The 24,804-nt window shown below is 35.4% G+C and overlaps 1 protein-coding gene across 2 annotated transcripts in view; it reads left to right on the top strand.

Moving 5' to 3' along the window:
- The window catches only part of MYOF (myoferlin), a 70,704-nt gene that overhangs the window by 22,516 nt on the left and 23,384 nt on the right, over positions 1–24,804 (top strand). The window contains exons 8-28 of one of the 2 annotated variants that reach the window (XM_075717698.1): positions 390–452; positions 565–615; positions 2,220–2,250; positions 2,725–2,840; positions 4,063–4,189; positions 5,453–5,556; positions 6,475–6,543; positions 6,664–6,707; positions 7,150–7,232; positions 9,054–9,092; positions 11,630–11,754; positions 12,239–12,355; positions 12,721–12,898; positions 13,747–13,871; positions 14,374–14,480; positions 16,768–16,960; positions 17,869–18,024; positions 19,057–19,188; positions 20,573–20,736; positions 22,538–22,652; positions 22,770–22,875. In XM_075717698.1, the coding sequence (XP_075573813.1) occupies positions 390–452; positions 565–615; positions 2,220–2,250; positions 2,725–2,840; positions 4,063–4,189; positions 5,453–5,556; positions 6,475–6,543; positions 6,664–6,707; positions 7,150–7,232; positions 9,054–9,092; positions 11,630–11,754; positions 12,239–12,355; positions 12,721–12,898; positions 13,747–13,871; positions 14,374–14,480; positions 16,768–16,960; positions 17,869–18,024; positions 19,057–19,188; positions 20,573–20,736; positions 22,538–22,652; positions 22,770–22,875 (2,245 nt within the window). The remainder of the gene's footprint in view (positions 1–389; positions 453–564; positions 616–2,219; positions 2,251–2,724; positions 2,841–4,062; positions 4,190–5,452; positions 5,557–6,474; positions 6,544–6,663; positions 6,708–7,149; positions 7,233–9,053; positions 9,093–11,629; positions 11,755–12,238; positions 12,356–12,720; positions 12,899–13,746; positions 13,872–14,373; positions 14,481–16,767; positions 16,961–17,868; positions 18,025–19,056; positions 19,189–20,572; positions 20,737–22,537; positions 22,653–22,769; positions 22,876–24,804) is intronic. The other variant, XM_075717699.1, reaches the window with a different exon arrangement.

Genomic DNA, 24,804 nt, shown 5'->3' with positions numbered 1-24,804 from the left:
GCAACAGAGATGGCTAGACCAGGATTGAATGTCCTGGAAAATGAACAACCTTTATAATTCCTGAAGTTGTTCCCCTGAGGAAAATGTGAAGTGCAGAGCAGGGAGAAAGGGTAGTGCTGAAAGTTTGCAGCACAGCTATGCCTACTGCATTCATTCAAATGGAAGTTGTGGCTGTCTTTTGTCTGTTTTGTACTAAGTTTATTTACTAAATTTAGTTTTTTATTCTGTGCTAAATTATCATATAATGTGTCCAGCAAGGAGGCAGGGTAAAAGTACTGTAGCAGGCATGCTTCACAAGCCTCTTAAAATAATGTTTTTGCATTTTCTGTTCAAAGAATTATGTGTTTGTCATTTTGAGACAGTTTTTTTGTTTGTTTTTACCTTAACAGATATTTTTCTACAATGTCCACATGACTCCTTTAGAGTTGCTTGATGAAACAGTTAGCATTCGGGTAAGAAAAAATGGTGCATGTTCTAAAGGCTGCTGGATGCATATAGCATTGTCTGGCCATTTCACTGTGATGTTTAGTAACATTCCTGTTTCATGCTTGTCTGTCTTATTAGGTGTATGATTCTTATTCTCTACGAGCAGACTGTCTAATGGGAGAATTTAAGGTGGGTATGAAACAACTTCCATATCTTGACTAAATTAAATAAAATGAGAGAAAGTTTTTAAGTACTTGTTTTAAATGTTTGAATTTATACTACTTTAGTGTGGTGCCAAAGAATTACCTGGTGATGTCTGGCTTCTCATGCTACAGATCATTTTCTCAAAGCACTAGTAGACAGTTTTCTTATTTGAGTAGAAGATTATTGTTAAAGAAAATTGTATGGTTTATATACCAAGTTCTCTAACTTGCATCCAAGAGAAAAAGGTATTTACCAAAAGGTAAATTTTTTCCTCAAAAGTTATCAGGGTGATTATTTGGTATGAGGTAGGGTTTGAAGAGATAATTTTATTAGGTAGCTAATAGGCAGAATAGCGATATGTATGGTGGCATGAAGATACACATTCTCCACCAATGTGGAAGGGTGTTCCTTTGGTCGGAAATTCGTTAAGTAAAAGAGATGGTGGAAAAGTCTCTTAGTTAAAGTAATTTCTGTGGTTCTGATGGTATTAGTGAGATTGTCTTTATTTGTATTTGTTATGGTCAATACTGGGAGGTAGACATGTACCTGTTGAAGGTATTCCTAAAGCAGTACAGACAAAGAATTCACATGAAAATTATAATGGCTACTGGGGTCCTGTATTATAACATTTCTGATACCAGTGTCAGCTGTAATTTCTGTTTGCTTATTTTGTACTGCATAAATTCAGTAGGTGTCTAGACCAGCTTTCCACAAAAATATGCAAGTGTGGAAGAGTGCTGTTTTCTAAATGAAGCAGTTCCTGCCACAAAGCTAGTTGCTTTTGCTTCTCACTGCTTATTATCTATCTAATTTCTAGTGACTCAGACAGTGGTATATTGCTCTGTGGAGGATTGATCATTCACTAAGCAGGTGACAGCATGTCATTCAGCTACTTTCTGTTCCTGCAGGCACACATTCCAGGAGAAAACCCCAAGGGTAATTCTCTCTAGAAAATCACCCTTTCAGACTTTACCTGCAAGGAATACTAGCCCCAGTTGCCATGAGCAAACGTACTTACCTTCCTGAACATGTTTGAAATCTGATAATACTGAATACAGTCATCGTATATGTGCAATCTTGTCCAGATTTGACACAGCGGGGGGAAAAACTGCGCATCATCTTCATAAAACAAAAAGGAAGTTATTCATTAAAAAACAAGCTTCATTTCTGGAACAGAAGGATGAGATGTTGAGCAGGAAAGAGAAACAAAAGAGTTCTGAAAAGCCTGTCTGAACATAAAATAATAGGGCAATACAGGGAATTCAAGAAGCAGTAAGCTAGCCCCATCTTCTGTCTCTGATAAATGAAAAAGCTGGGGATCTGAGGAAAGAAAAGAGTAACTACAGCTGTTAGGTCTAATACATCTTTTCTTGCATTTTCTTCTTGGCTGCTGTATCTATTCAAAATTCCTAGTTTTTCAATGTAAGGCATTTTCTCTTTCTCCTCTCAAGAACAGGCTATGTAAACTTTCTTTTGTTTGTGACAAGAGAACAATGTAGTAGTACTCATGAAAAACTTGAGGGGAGTTGCCCTAACATTTTTCTGGTTTGGTATTTCTTTAAAGGTAATGCCTTTGATCTTTATTTCAGATTGACATTGGCTATGTTTATGATGAGCCTGGTAAGTAACAGTTACTTCAGAGCTTCTTTTCTAGCTTGAAACTTGAAGTTGAAACATTTAATTAAATTTCTACAGTAAAAGAAGAAAGTTAATGGAAAGTTATTTGAGATTGCTGCTTTAAGTATTAACATAAAAAAATCCAACAATATGTAACTCCTTTCAGTGGTTTCAAGATGAAGTACAAGCACCTAAAATTTGGATATTAGTTTTGGTATGAAAGACCTAAAATGTGAAAAATAATGCAAAAACATTTGATAATTATGTCCCTGAATTAGTATGCCGCAACATTTTAACACGACTAGATTGCTTGTTTTGAATGGCACTATTGAGACCTGTCAAGGATAGAATAAATTTTTAAAATTATTAGTTTTAGGATAAAGCATGCTTTTGGAACAGTTGACTTTGATTTTATGATTTCTGCCATTTTGTAATGGATACTGCTGGGGGTGGGTGGTGGTGTTTGTTTTATTTTAGGCCATGCAGTCATGAGAAAATGGCTTTTGCTGAGTGATCCTGAAGATACAAATTCAGGAGCTAAAGGCTATATGAAAGTCAGCATGTTTGTTCTGGGAACTGGAGATGAGCCACCAGTAAGTGTCATTTAAATGTTCTTCTTCCCCTCTCCACCCCATGGATATTTATTCATGTCCCCCTGACATTTTTTGAATACTGCATAATTCACTCTGAGCAGTATTTAAAAGTAACACATGACTGACAAGCTGTTTTAAGGGCATCCAGTACTAAGTGGCTAACTCAAAGCTTATTTTGTTATCCTGTCCAGTTAAGCAACCTCTGGACCAGCCCTGGGTGTGTTGATCTACCATTTGTAGATACTTCTTCACATCCTGGAAGAAGTAGAGATGTGTTAGCCTGGTGTTGCATGCAAGCTAATATGTAATTCTCCTTAGCATAGCTAATCAGGCTGAGCAACATATTGATACCAGTTCCAGGACTAAGGCAGGAATGTCTCCACTACTACGTAATGTAGACAAGCCCATAAAGAAACCTGAGTACCAGAAAGCTCAAAATATTTGCCAGGTGAAAATCAGACCCATCAATAATTACAAGTTAGGCACAAGTAATTTGACGCATATGAAAGCAGTAGGTAGTTTTAACAATCTAATTCTTAACTGTCTGCTGTTCTGTCAAGGAAAAACAAGCCCCCTTTTCTGTATGACATTTTTCTTACTTGACCATTGTCTCTAGTTTAAGTTCTGCTGTTCTTCCTGCCTGAGATTTTTGCATACTACTACTCCTTAGTTAAATATAATATGGTCCCCATAACCATGGAAGATCTTGTTCCATATTAACTCTTTCTTTCTGCTAGCCTCTTGATTCTTGAAACCATGAGGATATGTCTAGTTATTTGTGGTGAAATCTTTTATTTCCTGTTTATTTTTAAAGGAGGAAGCAGTAGGTTCTGGTAAATTATATCAGAGTTGTATGCATTTTCTAATTGCAGTAAGATGCCTTACCACAATATTCATCTTGAGATGAGTATGAAAATTGCATGAAGTTGACATTGTATGAGTACCAAAATCATCATCTGATGTTGATGATTTTAAAAGTGTGATTATAATGGGCCCCTGCAATTGAGTACTTTAGAGATAAAAATGTAAGTAAAATAGTTTAGGTAGAGTTCTTTTTTGTGGCTTGGTAATTTGATAAAATCTCATTCTTTATAATGAAACTGACAACAGTCTTCTATCTGAAGAGTATTGTGGGCACCAGTTTAACTAATCACCTTAATTCTGTACGTTACTCTGTCTTTCTTATGTATCAGATACTATGTACCACTGTATCTCCCAACAGGTTGAAAAAAGGGAAAGAGATAATGAAAGCGACGATGTGGAGAGCAATCTGTTATTACCTGCTGGAATTGCACTTCGATGGGTTACTTTCCTTCTCAAAATCTACAGAGCTGAGGACATTCCGCAAAGTATGTAGCTTCTTACTACTTGTCCGTCAGTGTATTTGATTACCATTAGAAATATTTCTGTCAGCTGTTCAGAAGCATTCCTTGAACATAACATCTTGAGTGTTTTACATTGTTACTTGGGCCAATAATTCTGTGATGGCTTAAGTAGCCCATTTCAAGTCCTTTGGTAATGCTCAGTGAGTCTACTTAATTCTTGTAATGAATAATTTAATGTGTTACCCATTAGATTAGTAATGTTCATCTGTTGCTGAGTGGGCCACACAGCTTCTGGTAGTGGGCAAGGGTTGTCTTTATTAGCCCTTCTCCAATTGCAGAAGTTACATGCAAGTAACATTCAAGTCCAGTTGATCTGCAGATAAGCTGGATGTTCTGTGCCTGTCTAGCTCAAGTATACAGTGCATGTGTCAGCTTCCTGCTGGATCCCAATCCCTGCCCACTTTTGAGAGTTTATCAGACAGCTGTTTCCCTGTAGCCCTCTTTTCCAAGGCCATTTAGATCCTAGTGGATAAGTAGTACTGCTGATGGCCCCCTGCACCTTCCTCTTCCCAGCAATCCATTCATTCTTCATAGGTGCTCATAGCTGCAGCTATTTTGCCACAGGATTGCTGAAATCAGTCAGCTGCTGCCAAGGCAGTCTGTATTGCCAGCAACCTCCTCCTGAGTGGCCACAGGAAATAAGCAACTAGGAACTGGCTGTTATCACAGAAAGCTGCATGCAGTTTGTGGGCTGTAAGTTGAGCACCATAAGCTTAAATAAAAAGCCTTGGAATGCACAGGAGCTTGTAAGCAGTTTGACCTTAATTTGCTTAGTGAGATTTTACTTGTGTCAACCCTATATTGCTGAGGTAAAGGCTATTTCTGTCATTATATGCCATATGTGTTTTCTGATAGAATATAGGTGGCTTTTTATCCCTTCTTAGCATAATTTCTCACCTATATCTGTGACAACAAATGACAATGTCTACAGGTACACACATAATGTTTTTCAAATACAACTGTGCCTCTAAATTCAGGAGCACATCAGCACTCCTTATGATGTTTCAAAAATTTGTATTCTTGAAATTGCTCCTAAGCCTAAATTCTCCATTTTTACCAGCAACACTGTTCAGAATTTTGTTCATCAGATTAGACTTTACCCTACCTAGATCTGTAAGCTGGTTGATTTCAGTGGGATTGCTATGGGCAATTTATTATTTAGGCTGAATAAGTAAATAAAATCATAATAAAAAAGCATAAACCTTAATTTCTTTGACACCTCTTCAGTGGATGATGCTTTTGCACAGACTGTCAAGGAAATACTTGGAGGAGAAGCAGACAAGAAAAACCTGGTAGATCCATTTGTAGAAGTTTCTTTTGCGGGGAAAAAGGTAATTTAGTAAATATCTGAATCTTTGCATTCTAGTCATAGTCCTGAGAACAGATTTCATATGCCAATATTAATTTTTAAGTGCACTGAAAGTATGGAAATAAAAAAGCATTAGCCGTAAAGTTCACTTTGTAAAATGAGGACAAACTACAAGGTACAGTAGAATGGGTGTAAAGGTGATGACTAATAAAAGGAATGTGTGACTAAATGCTAGGAACTGATGTGTGCCAGATGGCTTGCCTACAGATTGTTCCTGATAGCTTTTTGTAACTGATGGTACAGATCTTTCTGCACAGGTTAACAGCATTTGTACATTTCCTTAGAATACCGAATTTGAGCTGAAGCACAATTGCACAACCTATATTCATTGCTGGCCAATCTCTTTTCTTTCTGTTTAAGAAGAAAAATATCAGTCCTTTATTATGTTACATAGGTTGCCACGCCCAGTAATGCAGAGGATCTTCAGTAGACATGACTAGCAAATAATATAGGCTCTCCCATTGAATATATTCTTCATCTACTCTAAAATCTGCTTAAAGCAAGCTGGAAACAAGTAATTCCTTCATCTCATTTCTGTGCTGTGAGAAATCAGTACTAGTGTGAAAGCACATTAAATTGTAGCTAGTAGAAATAACAAGCTTTTTTCCTGTAGGGTGACTCTGGTGTCAGGTTTAAACACTGTTTCAAAATTTTCTTTTCCCTCCAGTAGTCATTAATGTTGGATATGCAGATCAGTTTAGCAGTATTTACCAGTTGAAAACTAATGGCTCATTGCAGCATAAACCACTCAGGATTCATCATTAACTACTACCCTTCATCTTACCAAACAGAATATGATTTATCCTAAATCATAGCTAGTATATGCCTTTTTGTCTGTTTTATATTTGATATGCTGTATAGTTGATTTCCTTTTTTGCAGGTTTGCACAAATATAATTGAGAAAAATGCTAATCCAGAGTGGAATCAAATTATTTCTCTTCAAATCAAGGTCAGGTTTTTTTTCTTGTTTCTGTAGAAAACAGCCACCCTTTTGGAACATGGGGCATTAACATTACAGAGGTGAAATAAGTAATGGGTTATTTTATTTTAATTGGGTTTTTTTTTTCAGTTTCCCTCAATGTGTGAGAAAATAAAACTTGCAGTTGTTGACTGGTGAGTTATGACTTTTAATCAAAGTACCAGACAAGGGAAATTATATTAAGTGAACAAAAGTCTGGTTCTATAGATGTCAGGTATTTTTACAGTCTATGAGAGTATTTAAGCAAGTGTTTAAGTATCTTCCTTTATGTTTTTTTTACAAGAGACCTGATTAGTGTAGCATGGGAATATTGTTAATTTTGTGCAGTGAGCACTGAGCACTATCGCTAATTAGGTGATAGTGTAAAAGTCAGGTCACTTCTTACGATACAGCTCACTTTTGTAACTAGCCATTACCATCTGTGTTAGTAAGGTAATATAAAATGTGATATATATTCCAGGTGATCTAAAATGTGTGTATACCATCTTGGAGTGCATTTAGTCACTGGTAGCTTGCTTCTGTGTAGGATGACCAGCATTATATTTAAATAAAACCTTTCTTTTTTTCTTTTTGCAGGGATCGTCTTACAAAAAATGATGTAGTAGGAACAACATATTTAAGTGTCTCAAAAATTGCTTCTTCTGGAGGAGAAGTTGAAGGTATTGATTGAGCAGTATGTAACTTACTATCTTCTCTTGTGTTAAGAGGAATAGGAAATATCAGTGCTCTAAGAAAGTGTATTTTCCTATAGTTCCTCAATTCTGTGGCAACAAGATTATCTATTTATGGAGTTTTCAAAACAATGCACCTAGAAAACATACTGTGGGACTTTTTAAACTGAAGTATTAAAATTTTGATGTTTAAACCACATCATCATGGAAATAGTAACTAATTCAAAATTCAGTGTTCTGCTATATATATATATAGTTAATTAATTAATTAAATTTAACATTTATTTATCTGACTATCTACACTAGGTTGAAGGACACTGGCTGAAAATCATTTCCACCATTGTCACAATAAGAATCTAAATTACTATTTTTTCTGTTGTGTTTGTGAAATCTATACAATATGTACTCGTCTGAGACAGACCAGTTTGTCCTTAAGTTGGTAGCTATGTCAGTAGTTTAAAAGCAAAATTAGTGGCAGCAATCCTGTAGTGATTTGAGCCAAGTATTTCATAGAATCATAGAATGCTTTGGGTTGGAAGGGACCTGTAGAGATCATCTAGCCCAACCCCCCTGCAGTGAGCAGGGACAGCTTTAACCAGATCAGGTTGCTCAGAGCCCCATCCAGCCTGACCTTGAATGTTTCTAGGGATGGGGCCTCCACTGCCTCTCTGGGCAACCTGTTCCAGTGCTTCACCACCCTCATTGTAAAAAATTTCTTCCTTATATCCAGTCTAAACCTGTCCTCCTTTAGTTTAAAACCATCACTCCTTGTCCTGTCACAACAGGCCTTGCTAAAAAGATTGTCCCCATCTTTCCTGTAGGCCCCCTTTAAGTACTGAAAGGCCGCAATAGGGTCTGCCCGCAGCCTCCTCTTCTCCAGGCTGAACAACCCCAACTCTCTCAGCCTGGCCTCATAGGAGAGGTGCTCCAGCCCTCAGATCATTTTTGGGGCCCTCCTCTGGACCCATTCCAACAGTTCCATATTTATCTTATTGGATGGAACTGTATTTTCAGTCACAGAACTTCAAGCTTATAACCTAGTCCTCTTAGAAGTGCTGCTGTTGAAGTAAGACTTTGTGCAAACCTTTTTTTCATATATCCTATACAAAACCAGAGGCAAAAGAAAGGGTTACAGAAAAAGGCAATGGGAAATCAAAGACAGAAGGGTTTGGGCTGTTGGGGAAAATTCAGCTCTGGAGAGATCACTTGTACCACCCACGTAAGTGTGTAACTTGAACTGCTGCCGTGTCACAGCTCATTTACACTTCAAACTCAGGCACTTAGTAACTGAGAAAATCTTATCTGGATTCTCTCTCTACTGAGGTACTGACATTGGAATAGCCATTTCCATGTAAAATCACACATTGTCTTCCCTTGAGGTCAATGCCATGTCTGAAGCCTGTTCTGGGTTTTAAAGGATTGGGAAACTGAACTAGTCTATGGTCTTCAGTAAATGAAGATATCCTAATGGGCCCTGAAATGTAGGAGTTTTCTTAAATGTTCTTAAGATTTTTAAATAATTTTTAAAATAAAATTTTATTTTGTGGGGCAGAGAACTATACAAAGCTGAAACAGAAGCATCAAAACAATATATTTTGTCAGCTACATGCTTTTTTTTTTTCCTTTGGAATTTGTACAGGAAGAGTCATACCTTAATATTTTAATCAGGAAGCAAAATTCTAGCCCACATGAACTTTATTTTTTCTCAGGCCTTCAGCTTTATTTTAAAAGCAGATTGCTTTGTAATGTATTTGTTTTTAAAATGCTATTGTCACTTGTCATGTAACTTCTTCTCTTTTCGTAATATAGAATTTTCATCTTCGGGAACAGGGGCTTCATCATATGAAGGTTTATATCTTTGTCTGTTACTGATTTTGCTTTCCATTGCCCAAACTGAGAAGTATTGCCTAAGAAAACCCATCATCTTAAAAAATATTTTTTAATAATTACTTGCCTAAAAGACTTCACCATTATGATTAAAGAATATCAAACATAACTAACTGTATAAAACAGTTTTGGCACTGGAACTGGTTTGAAAATATTTCTGTTCAGCTCGTGCTTCAAGCTATATTTTAGACTTCAGCATGAGGTTGCTTCAATTATAAAGTTCTTAGTCTAACAATGGCTTGCAATTTCTAACTTAGCTATGAGATCACAACTATATATGCAGCTGCAGAGCCCTGCAGAAGTAAATTACTGCCTAAAATAATTAGTGGCTGTTTTGCATGCTTAGGTAGCTGTAAAAATAAAATCTGAAAAATGAAATCTGATTCTGTTAAAACCTGGAGAGATGGCTTTTTACATAACTGTCTAGGTTGACATCCAGTTTTGAAAGACTTTGTGATAAACAGTTATATAGTGAGAAATAAATACAATTGGAGTGCAGTTGAAAGGAAACAAACATTCATTTGCACAAATGCTTCATTTACTATCTTTCTTTCTTAATAAAGTAATATTAAGTTAAAGGCTGAAATAATTTTTCGGAATCGCTTTCAGTAATACACGATCATCAGCCTTCTAAATGTAAACAATTGAGTTTTAAATGTAAACAAATACAAAAAATATTATTCTAATTCCAGGTTTTGGAGGTAGTTTGGGGGGGTGGGGTGGGTGTTTGTTTTGTTTTTAAATTTATATTCTGTTTAACTTATTAGCATCAGTAAGTAGTGATTATATTCGTTCCACACAGATCTGTACCTTAAATCTAGTCATATTGAGATCTGATATAGGCAGTCCAGTGTTAGAATTTTTTAAAAATTGGACAGTATTCCAATAAGAGTCTGAATTCTTTTTCATTCAAATTTTGATCTGTTTCTGATTCAGATGTAAGGACATAAAAGTATCCAAGTGCAAAAAGAGAACTGCAAATCTTTTTTTTTTATATTTTGCAGATTTTATGTGACTTTGTGTGGACAGGAAATTACATCAAGACATCACATTCATTTTTATTATCCATTTGTGCCACTCAGTAGTCACAGTGGCAAAGTTATACAAGGCGTAACCCTTTGTTTTCACTTTCTTACCTCAGCCGTCCTTTCCTGTGATAAATGCATCCTTCTTTGTGCTGCAGATCACTCTGAGTGATATCTGCTGCAAGGTTTAGAACCCAATTCTCATCTTTTTTTATACCAGGATCATTTGTTCAAAGACAAAAGCTAGGATACAAGAAGGAAAAGAATATAGAATATTTCCTGTTCACTCAAAACTATGCAGTGTTTTTCTGCACATGTTGCTTACCTTGCTCTACTTCTCTTTGCACTACTCATCAAATTTATTAATCAATAACCTTGGCATGTGTTTGATTGTTACTGAAAGAACAATTAACTCCCTTAAGTATAGATTTTAATTGGCTCTAAAAAGAGCTTTTTAGAATCTCATTCACCTAATAAATTTGCAAGGCATGAATGCAAACCCAAAAGATAACAGTAGTAATACAATGAAGGCTTCCCTATATATATTTTTCTGCTAAAAACCAGAACACTGGTCAAAATACAAAGTTATGACAGTAAGTGTTAGCAACGGAAATATCTTTTCAAATTCTTAGATATCTTAAATATCTGAAAATAAACAATAGCTTTGGTGTGCAGTTTCCTAGCTTAGCTATTAAAACTGACAAAAATATGTAAATCTTTATTAATTTTTTTTTTTTAGCTAGATTAAGACATTAGGAAATTCTTAATTTGTTAGTCATGGAATAAGAATCGTATACAAATTAGAGTTTATTGTTGTTGGAATTAACTGAGAATTAACTGAATTTGCAGACTTTGAATCTTGTATGAATTTTAGCTTACTGAAAAGGGAGTTTGTGAGAAACAATGCATTGTAGCGGTTTTGATTAGAGCTTGCAGTAGTCTCTGTTTTACCCTGAAATGTAACAACAGAAAAATGATACTAAAAATTAGAACAGTAGGATTAACTATGCTAAACAGTAGGGATTTTTTCGCTACAGAGTGTATCTTTTTTGTAGCTGTTTAGCTGGAACAATGGCCTATGCATTTAAATGACTGCAAATATTGTTTTACTCAGTTTAATTTATTTCTAGAAAATATGTTTTCTGTTAACATAAGAGTGTATTACTCTTTCACATAAACAAAAACCTGATATTTGGTGTGGGGCAGAAGTTCTGTTTATTCTGTGTTTTTTTTACTGCATGAAGTAGTATCTAGTAAGTATTGTACAATGAAGGAGGTTAGGAACAAGTACAGTCACTGGTATAATTACTTTAAATTCATATAGTATACCCAGAGAATAAAGTGTTCCTACTTTACTAATAACTAATACCTAACTAATATCTAACGTTTGTTCTGCTGGGTTTGATAGTAATGTTAATTGTTTTTCTGGCTCTGAATGATAAACAAAGATATAATGGTTATGTTGTCTGTTAGCAAACACTGGAGAAAGTGAAGTTGGCTTTTTACCAACATTTGGGCCTTGTTACCTAAACTTATATGGAAGTCCAAGAGAATACACTGGATTCCCAGACCCATATGATGAATTGAACTTTGGAAAGGTCAGTTTCTTTATTCATTGTTTCTAATAAAAGGATTAACCCCAATTGTTTTTAATCAATGAATGAATTAATTTTAATGGTTTGGGTTTTTTGTTTCACAATACACTCCCTTCGTTGTTTCTTTTTTTAATAATCTTTTATATTTATGATTAATAAGGAAGTATGATAGTATTTTCCATTCTTATCTGGTTTCGTTTTAAAGGTGTTTTTGAAGGAGCAGCAGGGGTTTTGATGATTTTCACTATCTGCATCTTTGCATGCATTTGTATTTCTTATTTCCTTGGTTTTGTAAATATTTATTTTTCACTTCTAGCATTAATTAAAGCCAAATACTTTAGTTCATTTGTTCAAATATGTACATCCATGCCTTTGCACAAGTTTTGAGAACACTTCAGTGAAGCCAGAATCACATACAGCTAAAGAACGAGTATGCTACTTTAGGAGAAACATATAAAATTGGATTCAATGTGTGATTATGTTACAGGGAGAAGGAGTTGCTTATAGAGGGAGAATTCTGGTTGAACTATCTACAGTACTCGAAAGCAAACCTGTTAATAAAAAGTTAGAGATGATTCCTAATGATGACTTACTGGTTGTTGAGGTAAATCCTTGTTTTATTGTCAGTGTTGGTAATGGAGATGTGCCTTAGCTGGTTATTTTTGGACAATGATCTAACTTACTAAAATTGAAACAACTGAGTTGAATCTCAGAATTAAGAGAGGTGGTTATTGATGGTGTGGCTACAAAAATGTCATACCCTGGTAGCATGAAATGTTAATTTGAAACATTTTTATAATCTCAAATACAGTAATTTATTATACAGACATTGTATCTTTTTGGTTTCTTCTCTGAAACTAGTAAAAATATTAAAATTATTATTTCCATTAAAAAATTGCTATTCCTTTCTATAATTGTGGATCCTGTTTTACAAACATTGAAATACAACTAAAAAGTTTCTTCTTGTAGAAATACCAGCGCAGACGGAAGTTCTGCTTGGCTGCTGTGTTTCATTCTGCTACCATGCTGCAAGACACTGGTGAGCCTATCCAGTTTGAAGTTAGCATTGGTAACTACGGCAACAAGTTTGATACTACCTGTAAACCTTTGGCATCAACAACTCAGTACAGTCGTGCTGTTTTTGACGGTAAGAATGCTGCTGGTATGGGCATAAAATCATGTAAAATTCTCTTTTCAAGGTGCTATTTCATAGCTTTGGAACAACAGCCCTAACTGCACTAAAAACTTATTGAAAACATGACAGAAAAGCACGTGTGGCTCTTCACAGCTTTTAAGATAAAATTACATTTACAGAATACATGCTGCAAAGTTTATACTGAGGTTATAAAAGAGATTTTCACATAATTCAGTGAAATCTTTTGACCATGTACTAGATGTGCACAGGAAAATTGGCAAGAAAAAAATCACATTATTTTACAGGTATCTAAAAACTAGGAATTAAATAGGGAAAATACCCTTTGAACATTCCGATTTAGAATAAAATAAAAACTTGTTTTTAAACCAGGTGTCTGGCAGCCTAGAAAAAATCAACTTAGCTAGATCACAGGAAAATATATTTTGGCTATAACTTTTTTTATTAACTGCAAACAGTAGGAGTTCTTTTTTTCTGTGTATTAAATGAAGTAATCAGGTTTACTCTGGAAAATAATTATTCAAATATTTTATTTCAGGATACACTTATATTAATGTGCTATCTACATTGGTAAGTTATGGGAAAGGATAATGAACATGTTAACAGATAATTAATTTATTGAAAAAAATCCATTGGATTTTGGAACAGTTTGAAGTAAAAGTTTACCACCAAACAGATGCTACAGTGGCTGAAAAATACAAATCCTTTGTTAAGTTTGGACTAGCTTGTATGTTCTTTTTGAATTGTAGAACATAAATGAAATAAATATAGCAACTTGTGCAGCGTACAGTATGTATTCCTGCCATGAATTCTAACTCTAACATACAAATGTTTCACACCAGGTAATTATTATTACTACTTGCCATGGGCAAACACAAAGCCAGTTGTAACGCTGACTTCCTTTTGGGAGGACATAAGTCATAGATTAGACCCTGTGAATGTAATCCTAAACATGGCTGAAAGACTGGTAAGACACTATAGATCTTTCTCTTGCTGATATGCTTTTCATTTTTACTTTTTTTCATTTAGAGGTGTAATCAAAAAATAACATTTTGAGCAAATTATGGAACAGTTTCCTGATGCTTTTCCCCCCTTTTTTCCTATTCAAAATTAAAGGTAGCTCAGTGTAACAAATGGCACCGCTAATCATCAGTCTGTATTCTGGCAAGGCCCAACACACGCCTGCTTGAATCTACAGGAAGGAAGAGTCCTCAGCATTGGTTAGGAGCATGTTAGGGCTGTAGAACTGCTTTTGCTTTGGAAGTTAGGTGCGATATCATGTATTGTTAAATACAGTGAGAAAGAACATAGGAATAGTGTTAAATATGAGTCAAGTTTGAACATTTGAGTCTTTTTTGATTTGGGCTTTATACATACAAATAAATAAGATTAAAGTCTTGAAACTCATATTGACCATAAACCACAATAGAAGTTTGTAAATGAAAATCCTTTCTTTTTAAATTCCTCAGCAATCCAACTTAGCCACCTTAAAATCAGGAATGCAGGCTAAAATTTCTGAAAACCGATTAGCCGAGAGGTGGTTGAAGCTGATTGATGATCTTACAGAAGATATAAGGTAAAAGTACCTTTTTTATCTCTTACGTTATCGTTCTAGGCCTGCTCAGAATCTTTGCTGTTGCCTTTACTAAGTCAGAAAACAAATTCAAAAGGACTATAAAACTGATTACCCCTATGAACTGGCCTGAGAACTGGAATTTCAAAAGTCTCTGAAAGTAGTAAAATGGCATGGATATTGCCAATGGAGTCATCTGTCTAGTTTTGTAATTCTTCTTTATCTTAGTCACTGACAGTCATAAAACAGCATCTCTTGAAAAAATCTAAGGCATGACCATTCTGAAAATGTGAAATTGTGGATCTCTGCTGCTTTTCTAACATCTTGCCTTCTTTAGAATTCCTCATGTGCCTTTTGTTTAGCCATGTTTCAATCTTATTTCTGACACTGAAGAGGGAAAAAATTCTGTGATTTACTGGTAAGCCCAGAATAAAAAAATTAAAAGCTATTTAGAGCTTAAGAGCCATAAAGATGATATTTTTGAATAAGCCTTTAGTCAACATGTCTGCATGTATGGGAGTGTTCAGGGAAGGCAATAGGAGTCAGCACTTAGGGTTTTGAAAGAGAATAAATTCTAAATAGAGAGGAAGGAATTGTATGAGAAAGAGACATTAATAGAAGGAGACACTGGGGTGGGGAGAGACACTTGGAAAACATTAAACAAGTGGGAGATGAAACAGCACAGGAAAAGGAAAGGGAAAATGAGAGAACACTTACCATCCATTAGAGGAAATAACGGAGAACGTGAAATGAGAGAACAAATTCATCAAGCTGTAGAATCAATATAAAAGTGAACAGAAGAAAAAGCAAACAGTGGAGATCAGTATATACTAGCAAAGAATTATATGATAGAAAGCTTATGTCAAAATATAAACTATTGACTTCATTGAATACCTGCTATAATCTGGAAGAAAAAGAACTGACAGACTTCAGGAAAGCAAAATGTGAAAGGCAAACTATTGTCACATGGAGCCATCTAGTGAGTGTAGAAACTCCAGGTTTTATATCAGTTATGTCAACCCATCCTCCTGACACACATCTGCACTGTTATTAATTCAGTCCATTGTTTTATAAAATATTTCTAATTAATATATACATATATTTAAAATAAAAAATTATATTTTATAAATTTATCACTCAACAATTATGGAGCAATAGCACCTGGATATATCAACCAAATGAGCTTCCTGTTGTTCATAGGATACAATGCTCTTTATGTTTTTTTCAGCAAACTCATGAAACCTGTGTCAAAACATAATTCCTTGTGCTGAATTCATAGAACAATTTTTCCTTGCCAAGCTAAAGTTTAAATGAGTTAAGTGTTTGAGAGAGTTTTCAGTGCACTATTTAAACCTAAAATGAGGTGACTTTCTGGAAGTTCTGATCTGGTACATTTGATTCATGTGTAAGTACTTGCACCCAGGGCAGGCAGCACTTGCATTCAGATTAGTAGAACTAACTGTAACTATGTGGAAGGCACAGTAGTCAGTATCAAGGTTTTGCAGAATCAAAGCCTTTAGAAGTGTGTGGGCTTGTCAGTAAAAATAGGTCAGAGAAGAGTCAGTCTTTTCAAACTTGGCAGTATCTTTGGAATTTTTTTTTTTAAAGTGTCGTATTAAAGACCTCTTAATGAACTCTGTTAAAGGGATATAGTCACTGGTCTTTGAAAAGCTGCCTTTTCCTCAAACCTCCAACAGCTCCAAAACCCTCATTTTGCCTGGGCTCTGCTGTGATGCTATAGGACTTCTTTGTTCCATTGAATAGTTACTCTGCCCTCTGGTGACTCAGAAGTTGTGTGTCATGGATTTCCTTCAGAGTTTGATGTTTTCATGCCAGAGGGTTAGATAACTCTAGTCATAGACACAAGCTGTATATGTATATTGAGTTTCTGAGAATTTACAGTTTCTGGTGGAGGAAAAGGAACCTAATCTTGGTCTGAAGGCACTGATTTCATCTTTGAGATGTACATTCCGACACAATAATTTTCTAATTTGAACATATAGGGAAATGGATTTTGCTTGGTTTAGTTAGCAGCAATTACATTAAAGCATACACCTCGAGCTATTCTATGTTGGTGCTTGTTATGTAAGCACAGCATTTCCCTTGCTTACTGTAAATACTTTGTCCGGTGGAAATCTCTGCAGAAATAGATGCTATAGCACTATTCTGGTGGTTTTCAAGCATAGGAAATAACACTCAATCTGTTGCCACTGTATACATGTCCACATTTAGTGTGTGGCTAAATAAAATCCACTTAGATTATTAACCATAATAAATATTCTCTTTTCAGTAAACCATTTCCCCTCATAGAAGGCAAATCTAACATTACAGTCCTTGACACTCAGATAGAAAAACTGCGCCTCAAGTCTCTCAAACAGATTGGAGAAGCAGCAGCAAGGATGAGAAATGAAGCTACTGATGTGGAAGCCACTCTGACAGAGATTGAGGATTGGTTGGATAAATTACTGCAACTGAGTGAAGAGGTTAGTACTACACAATACCAGTGATTCAGTTAGTTTAGAAATAGCTGTCTAACACAAACTGGTGTAATGCTCACTGCTGATCAAGCAATATCCACTCTCCCTAGAATAGTAATTTTAGTTGTTGAGAAAGTAAACGTTCCCCTCTGTAACTAGGATTTACTTAAATATAATGTTCCAGTTTGTTAGCTGTCTTCACTGAGAATGTGTGTTGGGAAATAATCACTCCGTGATTTGAATAGATTCTGTTCTGTTTAAAAGGACAGTATTTTGTCCTTTCCTTTCTTCCAGAATTGCAGGTCACATTGCTGGTTTCATCTCAGTTATCTCATAATTGGTTTTCACAACATTGTAGAAATTTTTTATTTTTTCTTTGTCACTTCTGCTTTGAAAAGTTACTGATTAAAAAAAAAAAAGCAGTTAATTTGGCAGACTTGCAGCTAGCATACAAAGGTGTGCACAAAGCTGCAAAAAGATAGTAGGCTGTTTCTGTCTTCTGCTAAAAGTCTTATGATGATCTACCCAAGCGCTTAAATATGTAACAGGTCAATCCAAAGCATTAGCATTTGGGATCAGTCACTGTAGTTGCCATAAAGGAATTGAGATACAAAACGTCTCTAGAAGAATTTGCAGAAGATATAGGAACTGGTTTTTTTAATAAAACTTACTTGCTTTCTAACAATCTTAATGATATTTTTAATGATTGTTTCAGAACTTTTGCGTTACTTGCGTTACTTGCGAAGTAAAACAATTTCCTCTATTTATCATAAATTCATGTTAATTATTGATTTTAAGTGATAAATCCTTTGACATAAATCCTAATTTATGTTTCTGTTGTCTAAGCATTAGATTAGTTTAACATTCTATTAATTACCATTCTTAACTTTCTTTTCCCCACAAATAATCCACAGCCACAAAACAGTATGCCTGATGTAATCATATGGATGATCCGAGGGGAGAAAAGACTGGCTTATGCTCGTGTTCCTGCACACCAAGTGCTGTACTCCACAACGAGCCCTGAATCATCTGGTAAATATTGTGGAAAGACCCAAACAATCTTCCTAAAGGTACTTTTGTTTTTTCCCCCCTTAAAAAATAATTAGCTCTAACTCCCTAAACTGTGATGCCTCCTAACATGAGCATGAAATGTGCAAACAAACTATGAACAATGAGGTGTCAAAACTCAGGATGGATTAAAAGCCAACTGCATATAGCTTCTTCAAAATATCACAGAAATTCTAAAGGTCATCATAAGCCAGTTAGAACCAGCATCAACCCCTAACTCAGAGGCTTTTCTGAAAGAGCTCAAAATTGTGATAGGACTTTTAAAGTGTTACTGGGGTTGGTGTTTTGGGGTTGGATGTTAATGGAGACTTTCAGAGGGAATAATTCGTGTAAGTCAGAGAACAAAGAAAACCTGTTCAAAGTTTTGGATGGTTTTCTGCAAGTAATACAGAGCACGTCTACACCCAGAAGTTCCCTAGTATGTCTCTCCTCGTTTAGTCTTACTCTTGAATAGGAATGCCTTTCTCCATTTAAGTTTATACTATCTTTAATTGGAATAAACTGAACCAGGAAAAAGGCAATCTGACTGTACAATAGCATTTACAGTTTGTCCATGTACTAGTAGTTATATTGATTAATGCTTCAATGCAGACAAGCCTATATCTTCATGTTCTTATGCAAGCCCCCTTATCACGCATGTTATGATGCATTGCTTCTACATTTAGTGAACCATTCTGACTAACCTCTGCATTTCCAGAGTCTCCTGACGAGAAATGCTAACATCAATATCGAAGTTTTAAGTTACTGTCATAATTAAAAACTCATTGCTGGATGAAACTTGGGAGAGAGTATACAGGAACAGAGATGATATTACTGTTACTGTGTTTGTTTTTTACATGCCTTAGGCAGGTACCATTTAAAGAATGCTTCCTTCCTGAACTATTTATTACTGGTTTTTGAGGAAATGCAGTACAGGAAGAGATAAATAAATCATGTATTATTACTCATATCTCTATGTTATTGTGTATATTTTAGTGAAAGCTACAACACCTGCATAACGTAATGAAGAATAACTTTTTTTGTTCATGTGCCAGTACCCACAGGACAAGACGAAAGATGTCAAAATGCCTGTGGAGTTGCGAGTTAACATTTGGCTTGGGCTCAGTGCAGTTGAAAAGAAGTTTAATAGCTTTGCAGAGGGAACGTTCAGTGTTTTTGCAGAAATGGTATGTCCATCATTGCTTTCTTACCTTAAACTTGGGCATGAGTGTTAGGAATTCAATGAAATTGGAGCTCTGTTGAAATTTTTTTTTTTGCATGCCAGGCAGAAAGGGAGAGGAGTATTTATTATACTGAAACAAATAGACCCCATTCAAGGCAGTTAATGATCAAGTCCATTGTGCCTACCAGATGAACTTCAGCAGACCAGATTCTGAACTGGTTAATCAGGTGAAAATCTGGTTAACTCCAGTGATTTCAAAGACATTTATTTTAGATTTTTATCAGTGTAATTAAGATTGGGATCTAGACCATTATGTTTTGGCATGTGAATAACCTTTTTATTTTAATTGCTTCTTCACTTCTACAAATGATACTTGGATACAAGTGGTTTAGCTTAATAACGGTTCTTTTGTAGCAGTAGAAAATTTACTGTTACAGGAAAAACTGGTCAAAACCAGTAGATTTTGCTGACAAAAGGATATAGTATGATAACATTTCAATGTTGAGTGTTAACAAATTTGGAAGAAAAATGCTTGAAATAGTCCCACAGCATATAAAGGAGATTTTGAATGATAGTGGTAAGTGGCAGGTGTCTTTTATATGCCGCATCACCTAATGGTGCATATAATCCAATATCAGTATAATAGCTAATGAACAAGACATTTTTATAGAAGCTTGTGTCACCATCACGCCTATGCCTAAATATTTAGTAGTGCTGCACTAAGTCACTTAAAATAATCAATGGATGTTCAGAGCTATTATTTCAGTATCAAGTTTAAGAGAGTACTGAATATCTCATTTTTTGCTCTTCTTATAGCGATCCAACAATTTTACAGGAATAAGAGCCGAAAACTCAAGGCCATCATAAAGTACAAATAATTCCATTAGCATAAAGGGAAATATACTATATAAACTGGGGTGACATCAGAATCATGCCCCTGGTAGCTTCCATGATAAGACTATAATTCAGTTTTATATGTTATGAAAGAAGAGAGGAGGAGATTTGACATGGAAAAGAATGAGAGGATCACACGTTTAGGGAATGGAAGAAAATTGTTTGAATAATGTAATGGAATTTTATTTAACAAAGCTTTAATTTGGAGGAAGTTTGACTGTAGTTGCAGAGAGGCATTAAATTGAGAAGATAGTTTAGTTTAGCAGTGGAATCATTGTTTACCAGGCAGCATAGAAGAAAATGAAAGAAAGAAGTTAATCATGACATTGCAGAGTAATCTGAGAAGGGAGTACTTAATTTCAGAGAAAGGAAACATATAGTAGAATGTTTCAGTTGTAACAGTTACATAAATCTTTTTTTTTTTTTTTTTTTTTTTTCTCCTAAAAGCTTTTTATTATTCCTAAAGTACTGATCTTTTCTTTCTTCTCAAACAGTATGAAAATCAGGCTCTTCTTTTTGGAAAGTGGGGTACTTCAGGACTTGTTGGTCGGCACAAGTTTTCTGACGTCACAGGAAAAATCAAACTGAAAAGAGAGTACTTTCTACCCCCAAAAGGCTGGGAGTGGGAAGGAGAATGGATGGTTGATCCTGAAAGAAGGTCAGATTTTTTTAATTTTGTGCAGGCAGAAATAAAGAAGTTTAGTCTCAGACCACGGAGTAAAAGCTCCTCTCTGTTTTCTTGGCTGGGAAAGATTTTAAGATGAACTTTCTAGGACAGCAAAAGCCAGCCAATAGTCAAAGTTAGTTAATAACACTAAAATTAACATTACCTTTTTTAAAAAGTAAAATAAAACATACAACGGAAAGAATGCATCCATTTCCTAGGAACCACCTTACAGTTTAGAAGTCCCCATGTGGTGATGAGCATATTGCTTATATTCTCTGTGTCTCACTGCGTCATTTTTAAAAATGGATAATAATAGCTTTCCTTTCCTAGAAAGCTACTGTGAGGATCACTTGTGTCTATGTGAGGTTCTCAGATCATGCTGTGATGGTTTCAGAGAAGACCCTTAGATAGCTAGATCTTCCATAGATAAAAACTTAACCCTGACATCCAGTATAAATCTGCAGTTCATGTTGTATCAACACCATTACAGCATTTGCACAGTCATTCACATACAGTGGACGGTTTTTTGTCTTTGTTTCACTAAATGTTGAGAAGTTCCATTGCCCTCTGTAAACAGCTGTCACAGGTTATGTCTCAAACTGACTCAAGGCAGGAGTTGTTTTCAGAGCCTAAGGTTGTGGTGCCATATGACAGTTCCTCCCCTGGAGGACCGAATTCATGAGCTGTCAATCCTCCCCCAGCTCTATCTGGTTCAGTCTTGCTCTGTCAGCGGTTTGCAACTCCTGAGTTGTGCCAGTTCAGCTATTTGTGTTGCCACACTTTAAACCAGACTAGGTAAATTATTTGTTTCATAAACAAAAGCCAGCATGAGAAAGAGATTATTTTCTTTTTTCTTAAAAGAAAAGGTTCAGCCCATTTTAAATTCTTGTCTTCTGATGGTAAAAAAAATATTGGACTGTTGCTATAAAAGAACTGTGCAGGAAAAATAAGTGCTATTATTTAATTCATTTTAAAATATCAGTTTATAGGCATGAATGGATGGATTTATTTTCATATTCAATTAGTAGCTTTTATTTCAATGAATAATCTGACATGAAGAAAAGCAATAACAGACATGGAGCTATTTTCTCAGATAATGGAAAAAAACCCTGCTGTTAAAATGCATAAGCATGTTTATGCCTTGCATCTGCTTTTACTGGAAAATAATCTGCATGGCTTTATTTGACCAGCAGATGGCATATTAGAACATACTTTAGTGCTTTGTCAATCACGGTTAATCACAATTGTAAATCAAGGCTATTTTGTCTAATTTAATGTTCTCTTATTTCTTTTACTTGCAAGTTAGAAAAATATTAGCCAATTGATTACTTGCCTTGTCAACAGCATAAAGGGGAACAAAATTAAGTACATTGCCAAATTTTAGTGCATAGTTACATATATATAAATTAGAGGTGCATATAACTGTCATGTGTAGTCTGGGTTTTCCTATGCTTAAATATATGATGTTTTTTCTTTTTCCAAGAGGAAGTGTTGAAAGCGGATCCTGAATAACACAGCAGTTAAAACCCTCCCGCTAGTCACTCATGAGTAATGTTCCTCTTATTGCTTACTACTACTGGAGTTGCTTCAATTTTAGGAAGACATTCTAAGGAAATAAGTAGCCCTCATACAGATGAGGGCTACACTGTACTCTATTAATAAATAAAACTTCACAGAGATGGACAATCCAGAATTCCAGCACGTGTGCACATTTTGTACATTGTTTCTATGTATTCTCTGTAGCTAACTAAAATACATTTGGTTTAGTATTATATTTGCTTTGGACTTGCAGTTTGTTGACTGAAGCTGATGCTGGTCATACTGAGTTTACTGACGAAGTATATGAAAATGAGAGTCGCTATCCTGGAGGGGAATGGAAAGCATCTGAAGAGAGTTACACAGATGTGGTGAGACTTATATTTTTCACTGGATAAGTAAAGGTTTAAGAGAAGGAGTTCTAGGATTTGCTACACAGCATATTTTGTCTACTAATGCACAGAACTGTTGTTTTCCCTATATAAAAGAATGGAGAAAAAGCTCCACCACCACGTGAGTTCACGTGTCCTCCTGGATGGATGTGGGAAGATGATGCTTGGAAATCTGATTTAAATCGGGCAGTGGATGAGCACGGTAAGATTTACTGTTTATCTGCTGATTATTAGGACAATCTGTCTATACTGAAGGAGGATGCATGTCAAGACTGTACCAATGGCCTGAGCATGATAGTGGTTGCCCTATGGAAAAATGTCAAGGAAATATTTGGATAACAGGTGCTTAAGGAATCAGATAAAATGACATTGAGAAAGTGTTCACTGTCTGCATCTGTTTCTGTTTCCATTTTAATCACTGTTCCATCAAACTACCTGTTCTCATTGAGCCTTTCTTGGATCAAAAAGGTACCAGTATTTCGAACAGTAGATGTAATAAATGCATTTGTAAGTCCCTACTGGAGAGAGAATCACATAATCTAAGAAGCTGTATATTGGTCTTAACTGCAGCAGCAGATGACAATTTTGAGCCAAAAGCTTTGACAAATTAAAAAAAAAAGAGGGCTAATGCAAACAACGATCTACTAACATGAGAGATTCCAGTTGGGAAAACTGTGTGTATAAACAGTATGCTTGGAAAAATAACCCATTCTTGTTTGAAATAAGTTTCCAAAACATTTTTCCCAAGTCCAGTGTTAATGCAGTCCGGTGGTTAGGATCAGGCCTGTAAGACGTAGATCAGTAGCAGTAATTTTCAGAGAAGTCAGAAGCTTGAGACATAAAGCCTCAGTAATTGCACCAAGAATATGTGGCAAAGCCAGGTTTGGACCTATCTGGTAATTTAACTGGGAGCCTTCAGCCAGGGGATGAGTCACCAAGCGATGCTAAGAGGTGAATCGGGACGTCTGGGGACCAAAGGAGGTCAGGAACCTGTTTGTGTTGGTCACACGCCACACAAGGGTGTGAAGGATTCCTATATTGTTGAGAGCAGAATAACTGCACTGAATTTGTGTGGGAAGGGAGCTGTGCAAGACTGATCAGGATGAAATCTTAACAGTATGTAACTGATTATTAGGCAATTCTGAAATGAAAAAGACTTCAAAGTCTTTCTGTGAAGAATCTGATGCTGCTAGACAGAGTTTTTCAAATTCAATGTACTACTAACCTGATCAGGTTAGAAAATCCTACGTGCACAGAGCCACCATTTTTCCTGGAGTTGCTTTGATTTTTTTATGCTTGTTACTTATACTAAATTAAAACTGTTCCAGCTTAGAAAGCTGTGATATAAACAACTTCATAAGACCATAATTTGGATTCTACAGCAACAGGAAAAAGCAGATGATCTCTCATAGCAAAGTATTTTCAGGACATTGATTTGATGGTTCGAAAACAAAATGAACAATAAAAGCAAAAGGAAAAGTTGTAGAAGATTCTGGGAAGCCCAGAATTTTGCAAAACTATCATGAACGTTAATTTGTTCTAAAACAGCTAAAAACTCTCAAAATAGTTATTGCTTTTAAATATAAGTGAAATAGTTATTTGAGTAGAAAAAGTATTTTATCTATCTTAAAGAGTACTGATATCTGTCTTAACTGGAACCTGGTAGGAGTCTGCAGTAACTTTTTAATAAGAGATCAATCTAAATAAAAGTCTGTGTCCTAGATACCTGACAACTGAATTATAATATGTAGAGCCAAAATACAGTAACAGATTTACCAATTCTTAAAGTTTTATGATCAGAGTTCAGATAGTTGGTGTTCCTTTAAAAGCCAAGCTGCTGGAGTTGCAAGAGTACACAGGACATTCCACTCTTACTTAAAAGAGTGGGGAAGTGTGAAAATGTGATATCAATACACCTAACATTTGAAAAAACAAGAATGCAAAGAAAAGAACTTAAAATGTATTGTATATGTTTTAATGTTGAGATTTTTATTGTCATATATCTTATAACATAGCATCATCATAAAATGTCATCAGTTAACCCCTAGCTATTGGGCATTTAGGGTTTGCAATATCAAATAGTCTTATGTGACTAAAGCTTCATCCTCTGTAGGTGCAATAACTCTACTTC

This window comes from Pelecanus crispus, chromosome 10 (assembly GCF_030463565.1).
Source record: "Pelecanus crispus isolate bPelCri1 chromosome 10, bPelCri1.pri, whole genome shotgun sequence".
Taxonomy (NCBI): Eukaryota; Metazoa; Chordata; class Aves; order Pelecaniformes; family Pelecanidae; genus Pelecanus; species Pelecanus crispus.
The sequence above is the reverse complement of the archived record's forward strand: the minus strand, read 5'-3'. Positions and strand labels throughout refer to the sequence as shown.